Raw genomic sequence first — 19,499 nt, 5'->3', positions numbered from 1 at the left:
TATATTAATAAAACATGACAAGCGTGAAAACATGACACAGAATTTACTTACTAAATACGGGGTGGGCTCACTCAAAATTGTAGTATTATAAAGGTGAGCAGGGTGGGATAATCCTCGCCTCAGAGTCCTTAATAGAATTGAAACTTTCTGTTACAATAGCTAGGAAATTTTTCATTCTATGTCAGGACCTGAGGCGAGGATTATGCTAGTTTAAAGCTCATTTACAACCAACTGCGCAATATTCAAGACTGGTTTGAAATAGAACCTCTTAAAGGTAGAATACAATGACCAGTCCGCTGAATTCATGATATCCTCTAAACAAGCACCTAAGTGGAATGCTTTAGAGGCCATTGCTCCACGAGCACAATGCGCACCAAAAAGGGAAAGATTAATGACCGCTTCTTGCATGACCCAACGAACCCAGCGAGCAATGGTAGGAGAATAAACAGCTCTATGAGGTTTACGTAATGAAATAGGGAGTTGATTTTCACCAGGAGGACGGATTTCAGAGGACATGTCCTCGTATGCCTTAAGGCATCGTACCACGCATAGTTTTGGGGCGTCTGGGGAAAAACGGATAAGATATAATTCTGGTATTTCTTTGTACGTTTACCTACTGTAAACGAGACTCCTGAAGGGGAAAAGGATCTGTGGGAAATATCTAGTGCACGGACATCAGAGACCCTTCTACAAGATACCAAACAAAGCAGCATGGCTAACTTAGCTGAGAGTTCCTTTCTGGAAAGTTAGTGGTTATGTTGCCAAGATAGGAAGATGTTCAAAACTTGATTAACATCCCAAAGGGAAGAGTACCGGGGTTCCGGAGGTAAAGAGAGTCTTATGCCCCGGAGAAGACGACACACCAGTTTTTGTTCCCCTTCAGGAAAACCATCCACCAAAACGTGTCCAGCTGAAATAGCGGATCAGTAAGAATTAATAGAACGATATGCGAGACCTTTGGAAGCAAGGTCAGCAAGGAAATTAAGGACATGAACTATATCTGTTTCCACAGGATTAAAACCCCTTCGCAAACACCAACGGGACCATTTTCCCCACGCAGATCTGTAACGCTTACAGGTGCTGGGGGCCCTGCCTTGGATAATAGCACCTCCGCTTGTTGCGAAAGTCCCGGGACCAACCAAGGTCCCCGGAAATCCGCCACGCCATCAAGGACAAGGAACCCTCTAGAACCATTTGGTGAGGCGTACCGTTCGGTGAGGCGTACCGTTCGGATTGAGAAGAAGCGAAGGAAACAGGGGGAATCGGATTGGAGAATCTCAAGAAAGTTCCAGAAGAACTGAAAACCATACTTGAGACCTCCAGATTGGAGTTATGAGCACAATGGATGCCATCTGGCGACGCACTTGTGCAGAGATGTTCGAGTAATCACCGCAAAGGGAGGGAAGGCGTAAGCCTTCTCTTGACTCCAGTCCTGTAGAAATGCATCCGTAGCTGTCAAAAGCGGATCTGGTCTCCAACTGAAGAACCTGGGGATCTGATGGTCTAATCTGGAAGCAAAAAGATCGACTGAAAACAGACCCCAAAGTTGGGACAGAGACGAAAACACTTCTGGATGAAGTTTCCATAGACTGGAGACTTTGAGATGCCGGGAGTGAAACTCTGCAACTTGATTCTGACTTCCCGGGAGATATTGTGCTATTACAGAAACCCGGTGGTCCAGGCAATACTGCCAAAAACTTGACACCAAATTGGAAAGTATTTTGGACCGAGTGCCACCTAGGTGATTGATATACTGGACTGCAGAAATATTGTCCATCTTCAAGAGGACGCTCGATTGGATAGAATCCTTGGTCCAACATTTGACTGCAAATAAACCAACTAGTAGTTCGAGATAAGTTATATGTAAGCTCTGTTCCTGTAGGGACCATGTTCCCCCGGTAGAGAAATCCCCACATCGAGCACCCCAGCCTATTCTGCTGGCATCGGACTCTATAACCAAATCTGGAGCCGAACCAAAAATAGCTCTGCCGTTCCAACTTCCATATGTGAAAGCCACCAACGAATTTCCTCTAACGCCTCTTGTGAAAGGGTCACTTTTTGAGAGTACGTTAGGCGTTTGCGTAGGTGAACTGCTTTGAGACGTTGAAGAGCTCGGTAATGCAGCGGACCCGGGAATAGAGGAAGAAGGAGTCCTATGAGGCGGGCTATTTGACGCATGGAGACTTTTTGTTTGACCAGGGTGTGACATAATTCGTGACGTATTTTCTTCATCTTGCGGGAAGGAAGACTTAGAGTCGCGGACACTGAATCGATAGTGAAGCCTAAAAAGACCAATTTTTGAGAAGGGGTTAAGAGGGACTTGGTCTCGTTTATGATAAACCCTATGCCTTGTAACAAGTTGACAGTTATCTGTAGATGGGACGAAAGTTGTTTGGGACATTGGGCTAGTAGTAAAATAATAAAATATCGTTGAGATAAACAAGTAACTGAATTCCATGAGCTCTGAGATGTTCCACCACCGGTTTCAGAACCTTGGTGAAGCACCACAGAGCTGAGGAAAGTCCGAACGGAAGTGTAGTGAACTTGAATGTTTGCCCCAGAAAAATTGAAGAAAACGTCTGTGGGGTGGAAAAATAGGGATGGTGAGATAGGCGTCTTTTAAATCTAGACGAGCCATCCAATCTAGAGGGCGCAACACATCTCGAATAAGGTGGATTCCTTCCATTTTGAAGTGGCGATACACAAGCCACTCGTTGAACTCTTGTAGATTGATGACCGGTCGACAACTGCCATCTGTTTTGTCCACTAGGAATGTATTGCTTATGAAACTCCGAGGATGTGGAATTGTTGGACAGATAGCTTGTTTGTGCAACAAGGCTGAAATTTCGGTGTCCACCAAAACGGCATCCTGCAAAGAGAACACTTGGGGCTTTGGAAGGCAAGACTGTGTGGGAGTTCCTACAAATTCTATATGGAAACCTTGAATTGTTTATAAGCCCATGCATCCTGTGTAATTTGGTTCCATTTGTGGATAAAATTAGCCAAACGACCCCCTACTTTTAGAAGGGAAGAAGGGATAACACTTACCGTAAGAGGATGTTGATGAAGATCCTCTGCCACCATGATGTCTGAAGCGTCTGGCCCTTGTTGGGTAGAAGTTGGCAAAGAGGTTGTGATCTTGGAGCTGTGCCTCTCTGGAGCCTTGTCCTCTGAAGGAGTTGGTTGATTGTAGACGGCCGGTCGAGTGGCCCCTGCCTCGACCGGCCCCATGGAAAATTTGAGTGGGGAAAAACCTTTTTCATTGAGGAGTGTGCTTTGTCCAGGGAAGTGAAAGTATTGACAAACTTCCCTAACTCCTTTATGAAGGGTTCACCAAACAAAACCCCTTGCGCTACCAGACCTGCTTCAGAATCAGCTAAATCTCCTAGCTTGGAGTCCACTTTAATTAATAATAATGAACGTCGGCGTTCGGTGGAAAGGGCACAGTTAGCATTCCCCAAAAAATTTGATAGCAAGTTGTGCCCACCCTGACAGAACTTCAGGAGAAATTAAAGTACCAGAGGATTTAGCGTCTTCCGCCACGTCCAGGATTTTTGTCAAAGGGCCCAAGACATCAAGAAGTTTGTCTTGACATGCTCTCCAAGACCTGTCAATTCCTTTCTTAGGATCTTTTATGAATTTTTGAAGAAAGGTAGACATCCTTGGGTCTAACTCCGGAGTGATGGCCACCTTGTCTGCTTTAGAAGGTCGTGGACATTCTGCCCGAAGACAATTACGAGAGTCTTTCTCCAGCGACTTCATTATGCATCCCGCTACGTAAGATGCCACCTTGTCAGACGGTGCCCATTCAGACGACTTAGGATGGATAATGTCATCTGGATCTAACATGTCTGAGACTTGAGGAGCAGGTTGCGACCCAGAAGGAAGCCAAGGTCTGGATGGACTAGCATCCGTTTCCTGGTCCCCAGAAGAATCACTGTTAGGGAAGCTTGGTGACAGGGGCCTTGAGACTAAAGGAAATGAGGGATCAGAAGGGGAAACTAGGGAATTCCTAACTTTATCAAAAAGATCTATACCCAATTCATGAGGAGGCTTAGCTGGAGGTGCATCTGTGAAAGCATCATTGGAGGCAGGAGGGACAGAAGGAATAACAGGAGAGGCTGAGAACTTTGAACATTTGCGCGCTATCTGTTGAGATAGTCTGTCCTCAAGGGGACCAATTGCTTCAGAGACGGCCCTGTAAATGGACGCATCCACAGCATCAAAAAATTCCTCCTCCTCATTAGGATCCATATTAGAAATATGGAAAAAAATATAAAATAATTTAAATAATAAAATAATTAGAGAAGTACTATAAAAAGTATATGATATATGTATATAGCTGGGTGTCAGCTTATAGACTGAAGAGTGTTATACACTCAAATGAGAGAGGCTAAAGCCAGGGACAACAACACCCCAGTGCACAGAAAAAATATATCTAGAGGGGTAAATAACAATATTTATTGCTTGCCTGGGAGTATGTCCCAAAATAAGGCATTATTATAACCCAAAGGGTTAAGTATTGTCAATTTGAACAGAGAAATACAGACCCCTAAAAAGGAAAATGGCGTCAGAGCATTTTTTTTGGTATTTTTTTTTAGGTGTTAAATTATATAAATACGGACCCTGGCAGGGCGTCTCCCCTCAGACAGGGGAAGTTTCCAGATTATAAATGAAAAGCCGAATGAACGCACTGAAGAAAAAACACTTGCTCGATTCTGAGGAGAAAAAGAGGGAAGCGCGCATCTCCCTTAGTGCGTTCGTTGCTAGCGGAAACCTTCCCGACGAGCGCCATCTGACGGTCGTCGGGAAGTCCCTCATGGTGCACGAAGAAAAACGCTTGCGAAGGGGCGAAAGACGCTCCCGCAAGTCAATAAAACACTATAAACATTTTACACTTAACAACAGAATAAATGTTACACAATTATGAAGAGGAAGAATAAAAGATGACAACTCAGCTGCGAGCAGCGAAGAAAGAGGAGGAGGAGATACAAAGGAAGGACTATGTTATGGACTGCCTTTTGTTGATTGGATAAAATGCCTGTTCATTTGTTGGGACTGTACTCCTTTTTCCCAAGTGTTCATGGGACTTGTAGTTGTAGTTTTGTTTCTTGGCTACTGATTCAATAAAGTGAAGAAAAAAGGGCATAATCCTCTCCTCCGTCCTGACATAGAATTAAGACTACAGCAAACCTACATGAAATTGGCAAAGCATTGAAAGGACCAATAAGATCAGTTCCCAGCTTTTCCCAAGGCATAGAGGGTAGTTCAATAGGTTGTAATGGTGGGGTCCTCACCTTGAACCCCTTTTCACAACTGTTGCAAATCACACATTCATCCAGACAAACATCAACACATTGATCCACCAAAACCTTTCACGTAATCTGCGCTTAGTAAGTGTCCTGCCTAAGTGACTCTCCTGCGCAGCAGAAACTATTCTTTTCCTCAGGCTCTCCGGGGGAACAAATCTCACCCCTAAGAATGTCATCTTCAACGGACATTTCACTTGACACCTTGACAAATTTTTGGAATTGAATTGGCACATTTCTTTTCCTGGGTCACCCTTCTTTTTCAGATTTTATAATCTGAACCGACACCAAGTCTTTCGCCAATTCCCTCTTCCACTCACATTCACCTATCGCGCACACATCTTCCAAATCAACAGCTGCTATAATAAAGTTATCAAAATCATCATCACCAACACCTTCTTCAACCAGTGGAAATCTAGATTAAAAAAAATATGCTCTAATATTCTTGTTACCTGGAACATAACGGACTTCAAAATCATATTGTAATAATTTTGTGACTAATCTAGAAATGCAAGGTGTTAATTCTCTGATTTTGTCTCGAGTCAGAATAGAAACAAGGGGACTATTATCTGTGCACAAAACAAACTTGTTTCCCCAGACATACAGATGAAACTTCCTTATAGCCCACCAACATGCCAACAATTCTTTTTCAATAACAGAAAAGTTTAATTCATATCCTCTCAAAACTCTTGATGCATATCCCAAGGTATTTTCCGCACCTTCTTTTGCTTGAGTCAACACTGCACCCACACCGAAACTGCTCACATCCACAGTTGTAATACACTGCACATCTGGATCAAAAGGTTTCAAAATTCTAGGCCCAACTAGTTGCGACTTGATCCACTCAAACGCCTCCTGAAAATCCTTACTCCAAACAAAAACAGCATTTTTCTTTAATAAATTTGTCAAAGGTTTAGTTTAACATAGACTGCTGCGATGTCGCAGCTACCGCCTTCTAACCATCCCTCGCGTACTGTTTGATGCGAGTGGCCATAGTACCGTCAGCTGTTCTAACATACTGACGCTTGGTGGGAGCTCTCATTACTGGAGCCATATATAGACACACAAGACATATGACACACTACAGGTACATATCGAACTGTTTATGCTCCCCTTTCTTGAGCCGTTCCTTATGTTGTGATGAATTGAGCACAATACAATAATGGGACAGTTTCTTCTGTCACATTATTCATAAGCCTCTATCTGATGCCAGTACCATCTGGTGGTTTTAAACTACAACGACCACCAGCTGGCTACGTTTTTTCCCCAAGTAATGTGTGTATATATACTTATTATGATATTTTCTGGACATGTTTGGCCCAGATCTTTATTTTGAGCATGTTTTCTTCTTTGGATAGTATTTATCTTCATGTTTTTATATGAACAACTACTATGTATAACATGTCATTTACGTTTACACCTAGTTAATTATACCAGTTCAGACCACTGATGCTCGCCGCCATCCCGATGGGGCCCATCCTTTAATACAAGGAGGGTAAGGATATATCCTCTTAATTTAGAGGATTGTATGTCTTGTCAATGTGTATTTCACCGTGTGATACACTTCACACAAGGGAATAGTCACCTGAGTGAGCTCACTATGCACATTATTTTATTTGTGACATAAGTTTATGCAATTCTTTTTTCTTTCTATAGGTTCCTGTGAAAGGAGTTGATTACCAATTAGGTTATAACATGTGGATTAGGTACGTTTTGGTCCTGACGAATCGCACTGATCTTAAATGACTTTACTTGCAAGAAACATGTTGACCTTTGTAGTAGCAGTATAGGGATTTCTGTACTGACACTCAACATTCCCTGAATCTAGGGACTGTAGACTTAACTTTAATTTTTGTCCTTTGAGGGTGGATTAGACATTACTACTAATCCTTCCCCACATTATGGTTTTTAATCATGACAGGGGTCTGACTTTGATGAAAAATGAATTTTGCAGACCTCTAGCCATTTTTACTTTCACACACCCATATACCAATCCCATATTCCAGCACTCAACAACCGGCATTTCTATATCCAAAAGATCTCCGGCAAAGAGCCCCCGTGAGGAGCCCGTCAGGCATTGCAGTGCCGACCTGACGAGGAGCAAAAGCCCGATGATGAAGCATGTCACCAATTGGTGAGTAAGGGCTCTTGTTCTAAAGAAAGCAGCTCACAGGATCCATTTTCTATCCACTGAATCTGTATAACATTCACTGTCTGGAACTGTGTACCTTTTGGCTTTTTGTGAATATTAACTTTACCTCCATACCTTTTTCCGCTGCCTTCCTCCTATCTCCCCCTTCCTGCACCAGGTGTTGCAAACACTCCTCTTTAAAAATCGGACTCCTAGTTAAGTAGGCCCGTAGCCTTGCCATGTTCACAGACCACTTATACGTCAACCACCCTCTTCATTTGCAAGAGAACCACCACACAAACCTCCAAACGCTAGGCTCCTTTAGACTATTTTTTCCACTGTAGCACTTCTACCTTGGAACACTACTTTCGTGACCATCTCCATTAATTTATAGCCATAGACATTGACTAACATTGCCCTTACATTTAAATATTATATATAAATATGCTTCTTTAAGGAAGCATATTCTTCCAGTATCCATACCTGCTGTATCAGTGGCACTTCGATCATTTCCTTTTTCTGGCTCCTTTTGCAAGGACCCTGGACCAAGGTGTGGTCTTTCAAGGTTGTTTTTGACTAAATAAGTTTTAAAGTTTAAATCCGCCAACTTTACACATGCTTTGCTTTTTGTTGGGTTTACACATTTTACTGATAAGAAATATTTTGCTTTTTCCACAAAATTCAATCACTATTTATGAATTTCCGTGCAAAGCCTCAAATCCTCACAAGGCTTCACAGCATCATCACGTAACAGCCTTAAGTCTCCAAGATTGGGCCTGCAGGTCAGTTGGACAAAGTTCACAGCCACTCCAGTTAACTCTGTCCACTACTTGGGAGCTGTTGGACTCATCCAAAAGCCAGAGTCCATTCTTCTTCAGAGAGACTTTCATCTATATGTCTGAAATATCATGGTGTTATATAGACAACTCACTTATCAGCATGTTAACTCTCCTCCTTTCTAGGGTTAATGATGTCCTATTTTTCCTGCTCATCTTCACATAAAACCTTCAGCAATGTGTAGAAGGCCTGTGGTACCTGGGCAAGTAGATTTTTCCTAGCCAAAGTGGTAATTCGGTCCTTTCCTTGGTGGTACCAGATGGAGAATTTCCTTTCTATCAAGGTATTCCAAAATAGTTGATATTCACAGATGCGTGTTTCAAAAATCTACTTTTTCGCATGGTTCCCACCCTAGATACTGCAGAGTTCATTTGGACTTTTTGGGGAAACCACTGACTGCTTTCTTACTGCTTATGTTTCCTTTTAATGTTAATAAGTTCATTGTATTTAGTTCTCATGCACACAATCGGCCTATACTTTGTATATGAGAGCTGCTGATTACTTTTGCACGACCTCACAGTGGTCTGCAGTCAAAAAGTGGATGATGGGGTGACAACCACCTTCCTAGGAAACCCAGAGAGGAGATAAAGGGAGATCAGAGGAATGTGTATGGGCAGGGCTAGGCCCCTAAAGTTTCATAGAGCATAGAGTGAAGTATAGGTTTGGGCTGTTCCTTCATGGAAGCCTACGATCGGGGGTGGCCATACCAGTTTGGATGAGACCAGCTTTGGTTTTGCTTTGCTTGAAATCTGTGTAAGTGGGCTGTACAAGCGCAGTCCATTTTGTAGACACTTCCAGTGTTTTCTTTTAAAAGCTTCAAACTCTTTTCTCATTTAACTGTTTTCACCTTAAGTTAGACTCTATATTCAGCTGTGGGTTAGGGATCAAACTCCAAGCGTTTCCTCGCACCTCTGCATGGTGCTACAGCTGATGGTGCTTCAGATAGAGGCGTCAGAATTGTTAGGTTGAGTGCGCAAGCACTTCTGACCTGTCGTCATCTAGTCTGTGGGCTTACTTTCATTCATTTGTGGGCTTGCCTTTTAAAATTCCCTTGATTTTTTTTTTTTTTTGTGTGTGAAAGGCATGCATACGTCATGCCTTTTCCTGTGTTTAGCCCTCCTCGAGATCACCGGCCAAGTACTGTATTGTTACGCTTTGCATGGGGATCTGTTGACTTGGGGACTTTTTTTTCTGTTTGTGTTGCACACCTAACTTGTATCTACACAGACATCCTGCTTCATGTTTCAGCACGGCACTCACTTTCTTGTTTCTTTTGTCTGCACTCCATGGCTGCCATGGCGCCCAGAGCGCGAACTATCAGCGGTATTGGGGCGCCGCTCACATTGTTTACACTGTTACCTAATAAGAGTCATTTCATTTTTGCTTTTGGCTTTTATTCCCATTCTGTAGGTTACCTGATTACCTTCTCCGCTAATGCATGGCAATGTTTTTTTTTTTTTTTTTTGGTAACCAACTTTTTATTTTATTCAAAGTAATATTTGTCACACCACATAACTGATACAACTGTACTTGTGACTGCTTTCCAGGCATACCCAGCTGCCCCCAGCATGCAGTACGAGTGAGGCTCACAGTTGTGTCTGTGTCACACGTGTATAACAGATTCACAGCTCCTCTCCAACATCGGCCCCTTGGTCATCTGTCCATTTAGACCAGATTTTAATGTATTTCTGCGGGCATCCTCTTGACTCACACACAGGTTACTCCATCTGGGTGCACCAGTCCACTTCCCTCCTCCATTGCTCGCCGACCAGTGTCTTGCAGTGTTCCGCTTAGCAACCATAAGAGCGGTCCCCACGAACTGTCTACTCCCAGTGGAACCATCTCTGGAGGCAGCTCCAAGGTATGCCCCACCACCATGGCGAGCTCTGTCAACACCTGTTACCAGTAGTGTACAATTATTGGACAAGACCATGCCACAGCCTACAGTATGAGACAGTATGCAAAACAGTTCAGCCATATTCTCTCTTGACTGTGACACCATTTTGTTTTTGCACATATCCACAGCCACCTAAAATGTAATCCACTTCAATGCCAAAGCTGGTAGACCAACTATTTTTTGACGATTTTTAAAATGTATGCACTGGTACTTTTTTTGCTTTTTTTTTTTTTTTTTTAAACATGCAGGCCACTTTTAGCAGCAGTATTTTTACCTTTTTTCTTTTAATTTTTAATGTCTAATGCATATGTTTGAAACAAAAGTAACTCAAATATGTTTTTATTTAAAAATAAACAACGCAGTCTTGACAATGCAGCTTGACTATTGACACATTTAAATAAAAAAGCTGTTTGATGGAAATGTCGTTTTTTAAAAGTGACCTAAGATCTTGTATTTTGGTAGAATCATGGTAGAATTGATATGTTTGTTGGGTGTCACATTAAAGGGTGACGTATGTGAGGTACAAGAGCTCCGCTACATAAACAGTTACTGTTTTCTATTCCAGATGTGACTGGGTGCCTTTCCCTATGACGTGGTGATGTTCCTCGGTTCTAGAGGAAATGGGAGAGAGGGTTGGTACTGAACTAACAGGCGTGTGGCTATCAAAATCAATTAATACTTAATTCCTGCTTCAGTTTTTGATCTATCATTTCAGTGGGACAAACAAGTGCGTTCAGGTCCTCTTACGCCACAGAGCATACAAATGTTCTACAGTACTAGCTGTGCACAAAACAATGATCTGGTTTAAACCAGCCAGAAGTGACTTTATTTATTACTCCAATGACTTGGGGGAGAGAGTCTAATATTGATCGTATGACAATTTGATTGCTTTTATTTTGCCTAACTTACTTATTTCTTACCTAATAGGTGTTGATACATTTTGCTTTTGAGGTGTGTGGCCTCCACTAGATAGCCATTTAAATAATGTTACTATTTGTTTCCATCTAACCTAAATTGGAGAAGACAGTTGATCTCTAATTGGTGGCTATTCTCTAAAGTTTTCTAAAAAAAAACAAAAAAAAAAAAAACAATTTGTTTCACAGGATATGGTGGTCCTGCATAACTATAACGCTCTCAATGTTGCTTTTAAGGTGTGAAGCCACCAAAAGGTACCTGGACATCAAAAGCTATTTCTGCGATGAAGGAAAAAGTAGCTAATAAGATTATCACTGTGAAAGTTGTGAAGAAGATTGAAAGCACGTCTCTGGTGGAGCTGATTGATGAAACATCAAACCCAGTTGTAAATATTGCAGCATATCTTTTGGAGACTGGTCATGCAAGTTATACAGATGGAGAATGTCAGACAACTGTTCTAGACAATCACACAAGTGAAGTTGTGAAGCAAAAATGTGGTAGGTAGTAATTTTCAGCTTTTTATATTTGTCCTTGTTAGAAGTAGGTTGAAGCCATTGTTTAAGCCATTGAGGAATACTATAGATGGCACCCAAAGTCCCAGTTGTGACATTCCCTTGTGTTTATTTGATCTTATGAATTTTAATTTGATGGTTACTTCTAATTGTAGATGCCTCACCTTGTAATAGTCCCAGAGTGGGGTGCATGGAGCTTTTTCAGAGTATCGCTCCCACATTCCAGTTGGTAGTCTCATTTGGCTCCTTGTTGGCTCTGTCCAGCCCTGGAAGTGATATTGGAGCCAGCACTGTGCACATACATCACCCCTTTGAACGTTTATCCGGGGGCGCTTCCAAACTCTTTTTTTGTCTTTGAGCATTTTGCCTCAAATTCTTTTCACAGTTAGCAAGAAAGCATGTCCTCACTTAAAACCACAGGGTTTAAGTCTTGTACGAACTGTGACAAACAGGTATGGGTGACAGATCCCTATATGTTATGTCTGTGATGTTTCGAATTGTTGCACGGCTCCAAGTCTTGCGAGCACTGTGCCCAGATGAACCCCAAGGTTATCCTGGACGGCAAAGCCAAACTCTTCGTCACCTAGCACTTGTGGAAGGCGCATAAGTATTGCACCCAGTCGAATTTGAGGGCGCTGACCTGGCATTCAAAATCCTCAGGTCAGCTGAAGTCCAAAAAGAAAGATTAGAAAACAAAGCTAAATTCTTACTTGTCCTGCCAGAGAAGTAGCACAGACATGAAGGTGCTTCTCGGTCTCTGTCTCCTATTGAGCAACCACTTTCCCAGCTTATTCCAATACACTTTGAATTCCTGGGTGAGTCGCTGACTTAACATGAGATAAAGGCTTTCAAAGAAGCCATGTTGAAAGTATTCGGCCCCCTCCAGCGCCTGGTGTTGCCTTCGGGCCCCACAAGTCTGACGAGGCCTTCAGTTTGATTACGTCTGACGGATCCTTCCTTAATGGTGTCTATAACTCTGCAAGGTCTGCACCAGCTCCAGGACTGACACCCAACTAGACTTTGATTTTGCCGTCGAGATCCATGCATGTTCCTGCCACGTAGGTGCCAACAAAACTGAAGGAGGACTTATTTCGTCTGACTCCAAATCTAATCTGACTTGACCTCAACGGCAATCGTGTTCCGAGCAAGTCCTGACGCAACTTCCTAGAAGTCACCCACAAGCCTTCCAAAACGTTTTTGGATTAGATTTTGATCATAGCCAACATGGCCTGGGTGATGACAATGGTGACATACGGGATGATGCATCCCACTATTATGACAACAACAAACTCTTTCTGGATTTACAAGCATCCAGGGGTTTGGACACTTCTCTTCTCACTGGGTTGTAATCCTCCATCTTCTCTAGTCATAAAAATCAGCATCATTTGATGTAGTGATCAGGCGTGAGACCGAAGTTTTAGACTTGCAGCCGCCATTCATAGAAGTCAAATTTAATGTCTTTATGAGGGTTCTTCAGTCTTGTCTGGCATAGACGGAGCCATTTTTTACTTTTAATGAAATACTCAGACACATTATTGGACACTGTGGCAAATCCCTGCTTTTACTTGCTGGTAAATAGGCAGAAGGCTAGATATCACAGACCTGCCCCAGGTGAGCCTGCCTTCACTCAGCTTTCCACTACGAAGAGCTTTGTGTTCCAGGCAAATATAGGTAGGGTGAACCTGAATTGCTTTCCTACAAATCCTTATGAAAGGTAGTCAAAACTTGTGGAGGCTTTTGGGAAGAAGATGATTTCCTCTGTCAGTGTGCTAGCTGTCTCTTTGGATGATACATGCACTGTGGGGCATGGTTAGTGAGATCTTGCCAGTAGTACCAGATTAATTATTTTCCAGTCTAGCGCAGAACATTCAGGATGGCCAAGATGCAACAAATTGTGGCATCTGTTCAGGAATGGAACTACTGTCTGTTTAGGCATGGTGTTTCGAAACCATGCATGGATGAGAACCACAAGTTATTCGGGTGATGTCCAGATGTCATTAATTAATAGATTAATAGGTTATTTGATGGCATCAGTGTCTTTGGAGTCAAAGCAGGCCTGACAATGGAGAACTTTAAAGAAAGCCAGACACATCACATTTTCTCATTCTTCTACAACTGTGCGGAATTATCCCCAACAATTTTCTCTCTTTCGAGGCTTTGAAAGGGGAATGGCTTACAGACAATATCAAGGCCAACCACCTTAGCAGTTGGCCCCCTAGTCCTTTCGAGGCTGTGGTCAGACATACGGATGACACTGCCCATGCCAGCAAGGGCATTGTACTGTCCAGTCCACTGCCTCTCCAGGTTTAGCTTCCAATCCGCTTTAGTTTATCTTCGGCGGCACATGGCCACCCTGTAGGATGCAGGATACATTTTTACGTCCAAGGGTGACAGAGCATTACATCAGGCATGTGGGTCCTCCTCCTATGTATGTCCGACCCTCTGCACATTTCACCTACAGCACAGCATTTTTGTGGGGACCATTTGTGTGTTCTGCAGCTAGAAGTCCAGGCTGTGTTGGACACAGGAGCCATATAGAAGGTCCCTGCATCCGAAATAGGAACTCGTTATTTCCTGGTGTCAGGCAGGGCAGAAGCTTTCACCCTATTTTCAAACATTACCCTCTCAACTTCTTCCCAAAAAAAGAAAGAAATTCAAGATACAAACAATGGCCCAAGTTATGTCTGTACTGGATACAGGAGACTGAATATTAGTGGTAGAGCTTCAGGATGCTTATTTTCATATTGTTGTCCTGCAGTCCCACACGCATTACCTGTGGTTCAAAGTGGTAGAAGAGAATTTTCATTTTTTGTGTTCTCTTCTTCAGCTCACCAGTGCCCCATGGGTGTTCACAAACGTGATGGCAGTTGGCAGCAGCACATCTTCGGAGTTTGGGTATATTAGTCTTCCCCCTACCTTGATGACTGACTGTTGAAGGTGGGCATGCCACAGCTAGTCTAAGACCACCTCCAGATGATTGGGTTCTCATTCAATAAGAACCCATCTTTTGGGTTCTTATTGAATGAGCCAAAGCCACACCTTGCTCCCATGCAGCGGCTCCCATTCATTAGGGGCATTCTGGATATGGATTGTGCAGTTTTGAGCCTTCACTTGGGGACAACTAGTCCAGGTCATTCGGTCCATGATCCTTATGTTTCAGCCTCTGTCATGGATCTTAGGTAGAGTGACTCTGAGACTCCTTGGCCTCCTATATCCTGTTTGTTGACTATACCAGATGGCACAATCTGGCTCTTCAGGGAGATCTCAAGTCTCAGTGAGCTCATCACTAAGGAAACCTGTCCGATTCCATCCATGTTTCAGAGGAGACTGCCTGCATTGTTGAGTGTTATACCACAGTTGAAGTGGCAGCATACCCCTTTCCTAATCCCACCCACAGCTGACAGTAGCCACAGACACATGACTGATGGGTTGGGGAAGTTTGGTGAGATGGAGATCAGAGGTCCCTGGCAGAGGTCCAGCTGTACATCATCTTGTTGGAGTTGCGGGTCATTCGCTTAGCATTGAAGGTTCTCTTTTTCACCATCAAAGGGAGGCTAGTTCAGATTCTCACAGACAACTCCACCACCATGTGGTATTGAAATAAGCAGAGTGGGGTGGTTTGCCGGGTCTGGTGGCAGGAGCCTCTACTCCTCTGGAACTTGCTGAGCCATCAGGGCATTTACCTGATCGTGAACCATCTGGTGGGGCCTTTGACTGAAATTGTGGAAAATCTCAGCTGGTCTACACCTAGCTTATCAAAATTGGCAGTTACACCACTGTTGAATAGGTTCTCATCAGGGAGTATGGCACCCATTGGTGTCTACAGGCCACAATAACTACCCACCAGGATGTGATTATGAAGTTTTATATGTTCCATTTTGAATCCATTCATTAAGCTGGTCTTGAGATGCATTCATAAGCCGTTGCCATTTGTTAAATTTTGGAGGCCGGCAATACTGGGCGCATTCAATTCTTTAAAGTTCGCTAAGCCTAAATAGTTTGTTTGTTGTACTGTTTCATTTAAAAATATAATTTGAACAGGAATCATGCAAGCTCTAAATAAAGCTTCTATACCTCTAATTTGCCAATTTAATGTTGCCACATACATTTCAAATCAATTGAATTAACCTATTGTTCATACCTTCTATGGCCAATTGAGAAACAAAAGAATCAGAATATATCAATTTAGTTACAGTCAATAATACATGCAAATCTTCCATCACTGGCAATTTGAAATAACATGACCCAGCCCTCTTGACTTTGTCCAGAAAAATATGCCAACTTTTCAGTATATGTTTTTTAGCTGCCTGTTGGTGGAATTGGGCAGTGTTCCCATTGTGCATATGTAAAAAATACTTTTTGGGGTACTAGCTCTGTGAATGAAAAGATGTCCATAATGATTAAAACAGAACATATCTCCATAGTTTCCTTTAAATTAATACACATCTTCATTTTCAAAAAACGAATAATGCTGTAGATCAGACATCATGGTATCAACGGTTTTGATACCCCAATTATCAGAAATCACTCTGGGTGTGATTACATCAGTCAATGAAAGTTTGAACACAAAAGGTATTTGAATGATGTCTGTAGGACCATATTTCTGATGTATACAACTACCTGTGGATTGCTCACCTATTGAATACTCCCCTTGCGCCAGCATTCGATGGAAATCTTCCTAGCTTCCGCACGTCAACGAGGACGTCACAATTGCCCACGCGATGCCATCTGACGTCATACAGGAAATAAGAGGTCCTCGCCGACGTCAGTTCCCTTTTTTTCGTGCCATTCGAACGACGGTTATTCTTCGAGGGAGCTACTGTTACTACTCTACGTAGTTACAGTTGCTGTTTCTTTCTTTGAGAAAAAGAAAGAATGTTGCAAAGAAAATCTGGTTTCAAGCCCTGCAATAAGTGTGGAGGCAAGATGTCGGTGACGGACCCACATACAGACTGTTTGTGGTATCTCAGCTCCGACCACAATGTTGTCAAATGTGACTCTTGTCAACGGATGAATCCGAAGGCGTTAAAGGAGCGAGAGGCAAAGCTCTTTTTGGCGAAGTCTAAGAAAAAAGAAAAGCGGCATCATCGCAAATCATCCTCTCCGAAGTCCCATCGGCGTCATCGTGACTCCCGGCGTCGTTGTGAATCTCGGCGCCGGTCGAGTAGGGAGAGATCGCGTTCGAGGTCGCCTTCGGCTCGACGCCGAAAAACGTGGGAAGTGAGTCCCACCGTCTCTCCACAGCCGCAGACGCCTTTTGCATCACCGACTTCGCCAGCTTCGCCAACGTCGCCTGTGAATCCTCTATCGGTGTTTGAGGTTCCTCAGCGTCAGGAGTTTTCTCCAGCTTCTCAGATGCCGGGACCGGCGCCGATGTCACCTCGAGCCCAGGCTCCTCAGTATCTGGCTTTCCCAGCCCTATTAGCCAACAGTTCCGCATTCTTGAATGCTATGTTTACCATCTTTCGGCAGATGGCTCCAGGTGGTGGACCGGCTGGTCCTTCAGGCCCCTTGGCCTTCAACATGGGTGCTCCGGCTCCGTTATGACCGGCACCTTTTATGCCCTTCCTTCCCATGGGAAATATGGGCTCGGCGCCAGCACCTATGGCGTTAGCCTCGCAACTGGTGACGCCGAGTAGACCTGTGGCTCCGGCGCCGGAACATTCTCCTATCCGCCCTTTGCCTTGTACGGCGCCGAAGAAATCCACGGCAGCAATGGATCCGAGGATCGGCGTCAAGCTTCGATGTCAGCTGAAGCCATGTCGACGCCTGGAATTGAGGCCAGGTTGCATTCGAGGAGGCTTGCTCTTCGCCTTCTTGAGGAGCAGGAATATCAGAAGCAGGAATTGGAGGAAGGAGAGATTGAGGAACCTCCGGGGGGACCTCCATGGTTTAGATACAGCCAGTGGTTTGGACACCTCTCCAGAGTTGGACTTAACATCGCCTGGAGAGTATACGGAGGAGGCTGCATCATTCCACTCGGTTATAAAGAAAGCAGATGATTTTTTGGACCTTCCTTTGCCGGTGTCTGAGCCTAAGCCTAATATTTTAACGGAAGTATTGCATCCTTCTTCTACAGCTGCAGAGCCACTTCTGCCTTTTAATGAGGCTCTGTTAGATCCAATCCTGGAAATATGGAAGAAGCCGGTGTCATCTTCAGCAGTGAATAGATTGGTGGCTTGCAGATATCGAGTGGCTCCTGCTGACCCAGGCTTTCTGTCCAGGCACCCAACCCCTGAGAGCCTGGTGGTTCAGGCTTCATGTTCATCCCGGTCTGCCCCAGGTTCTTTTCCGGGTGTGCCTTCAGACAGAGACTCAAAGAAGATGGATCATTCTTCTAAAAAGGCTTTTTCGTCATGTAGCATGGCTTTAAAATCTACTAATGCTACATGTATTTTGGGAAGGTACATTTACGCCCTGATGGATGAAATAGAGTCGTCCCATGCTGAGGTGCCTCAGGAGGTGTTGAGCCTGGTTTCCGATGCTCAAGCTGCGGCGACCCAAGTAATCCAGTCTGAGCTGGATACGACTGACTCTGTAGCCAGGGCTATGGGTACTGCTATTGCTACAAGGAGGCAAGCCTGGCTTCGTAGCTCTGGTTTCTCGTCGGATGTCCAGTCAGCCCTGTTGGATCTTCCCTTCGATGGGGATAAACTTTTTGGCTCCAAGGCGGACTCTGCTCTACAGAGGTTTAAGGAGAGTAGAGCCACGGCGAAGTCTTTAGGCTTGCAGGCCTCCTCTTCTGTTTTGTCCAGACTCTTTAGAAGATTTAGGGGGTTTGGTTGTGGTTCCTCTTCCTCCTTTCGAGGCAGATTTCAGGAACAACCTGCCACTGCTCTCTCCTACAGATCGTACAGGGGGAGGGGTAGGGTCTGAACCAGGGGAGCCGCCCAGCAGCTCTCTTCCTCTTCCTCTGGAGGGGTCCAGCATGGGAAGCAGCCTTGGTCTTCCACCAATTCCTTCTCATTCCACTCCTGTAGGGGGGAGGTTATTGAGCTTTCTCCGCAAGTGGGAGGTTATAACATCAGACTCCTGGGTCATCAGCATTGTGGGGAAAGGCTACGCCCTTCCCTTACAGGAGTTTCCTCCCCCCATCCCGCCCCGCCTATCCTACTGTTCAGAAGAGCATTTCCTGTTACTAGAACAGGAGGTTAAAGTCCTCCTTTCAAAGGGTGCGGTGGAGTTGGTTACGGAGCAGGAGGGGGGTCAGGGTTGTTACTCAAGATACTTCCTGATTCCCAAGAAGGATGGTCGGTTGTGGCCAATCCTGGACCTGAGGATCTTGAATTGGTTCCTCAAACAGGAGAAGTTCAAGATGCTGACCCTAGCTCAGGTGCTTTTAGCGCTGAACGATGGAGATTGGATGGTGTCTGTCGACTTGCAGGATGCTTACTTTCATATCCCGATACTCAAGTCGCACAGGAAGTATCTCCGGTATGTGGTGGGGTCGCAGCACTATCAGTTTGTGGTCCTTCCGTTTGGTCTTACTTCAGCACCTCGAGTCTTCACAAAGGTGATGTCGGTGGTTGCGGTGGAGCTCAGAAGGAAGGGGATAGCGGTATTTCCTTACCTGGACGACTGGTTGATCAAAGCCAAGTCTACGGAGCTCGTGTTGCATCACCTTCAGTCGACAACCCAGTTGTTGTTCGACCTGGGTTTTTCGGTGAATGTGCCCAAATCTCACCTAGAGCCCTCTCAGCGCCTCCTGTTCATAGGGGCAATTCTGGATACAACATTGAATCGTGCCTTTCCTCCGCCTCAGCGGATTCAGGACATTCAGGCGTTGGTTCCAATATTTCAAAGTGGAGCGGTCGTTCCAGTCCTCAAGGTCCTGCGTCTGCTCGGTCTGTTCGCTTCTTGCATTCTGTTGGTCACTCATGCTCGCTGGCACATGAGGG

The 19,499-nt window shown here is 44.3% G+C and overlaps 1 protein-coding gene across 2 annotated transcripts in view; it reads left to right on the top strand.

Moving 5' to 3' along the window:
- TDRD1 (tudor domain containing 1) overlaps nt 1–19,499 on the top strand; it is a 1,656,135-nt gene that overhangs the window by 943,692 nt on the left and 692,944 nt on the right. For both annotated transcript variants that reach the window (XM_069239312.1, XM_069239311.1), the window contains one exon: nt 11,326–11,586. In XM_069239312.1, coding sequence (XP_069095413.1) covers nt 11,326–11,586 — 261 coding nt within the window. The remainder of the gene's footprint in view (nt 1–11,325; nt 11,587–19,499) is intronic.

The sequence above is a fragment of the Pleurodeles waltl genome, chromosome 6, assembly GCF_031143425.1.
Source record: "Pleurodeles waltl isolate 20211129_DDA chromosome 6, aPleWal1.hap1.20221129, whole genome shotgun sequence".
Classification (NCBI taxonomy): Eukaryota; Metazoa; Chordata; class Amphibia; order Caudata; family Salamandridae; genus Pleurodeles; species Pleurodeles waltl.
This window is presented reverse-complemented; position numbering and strand designations above follow the sequence as displayed.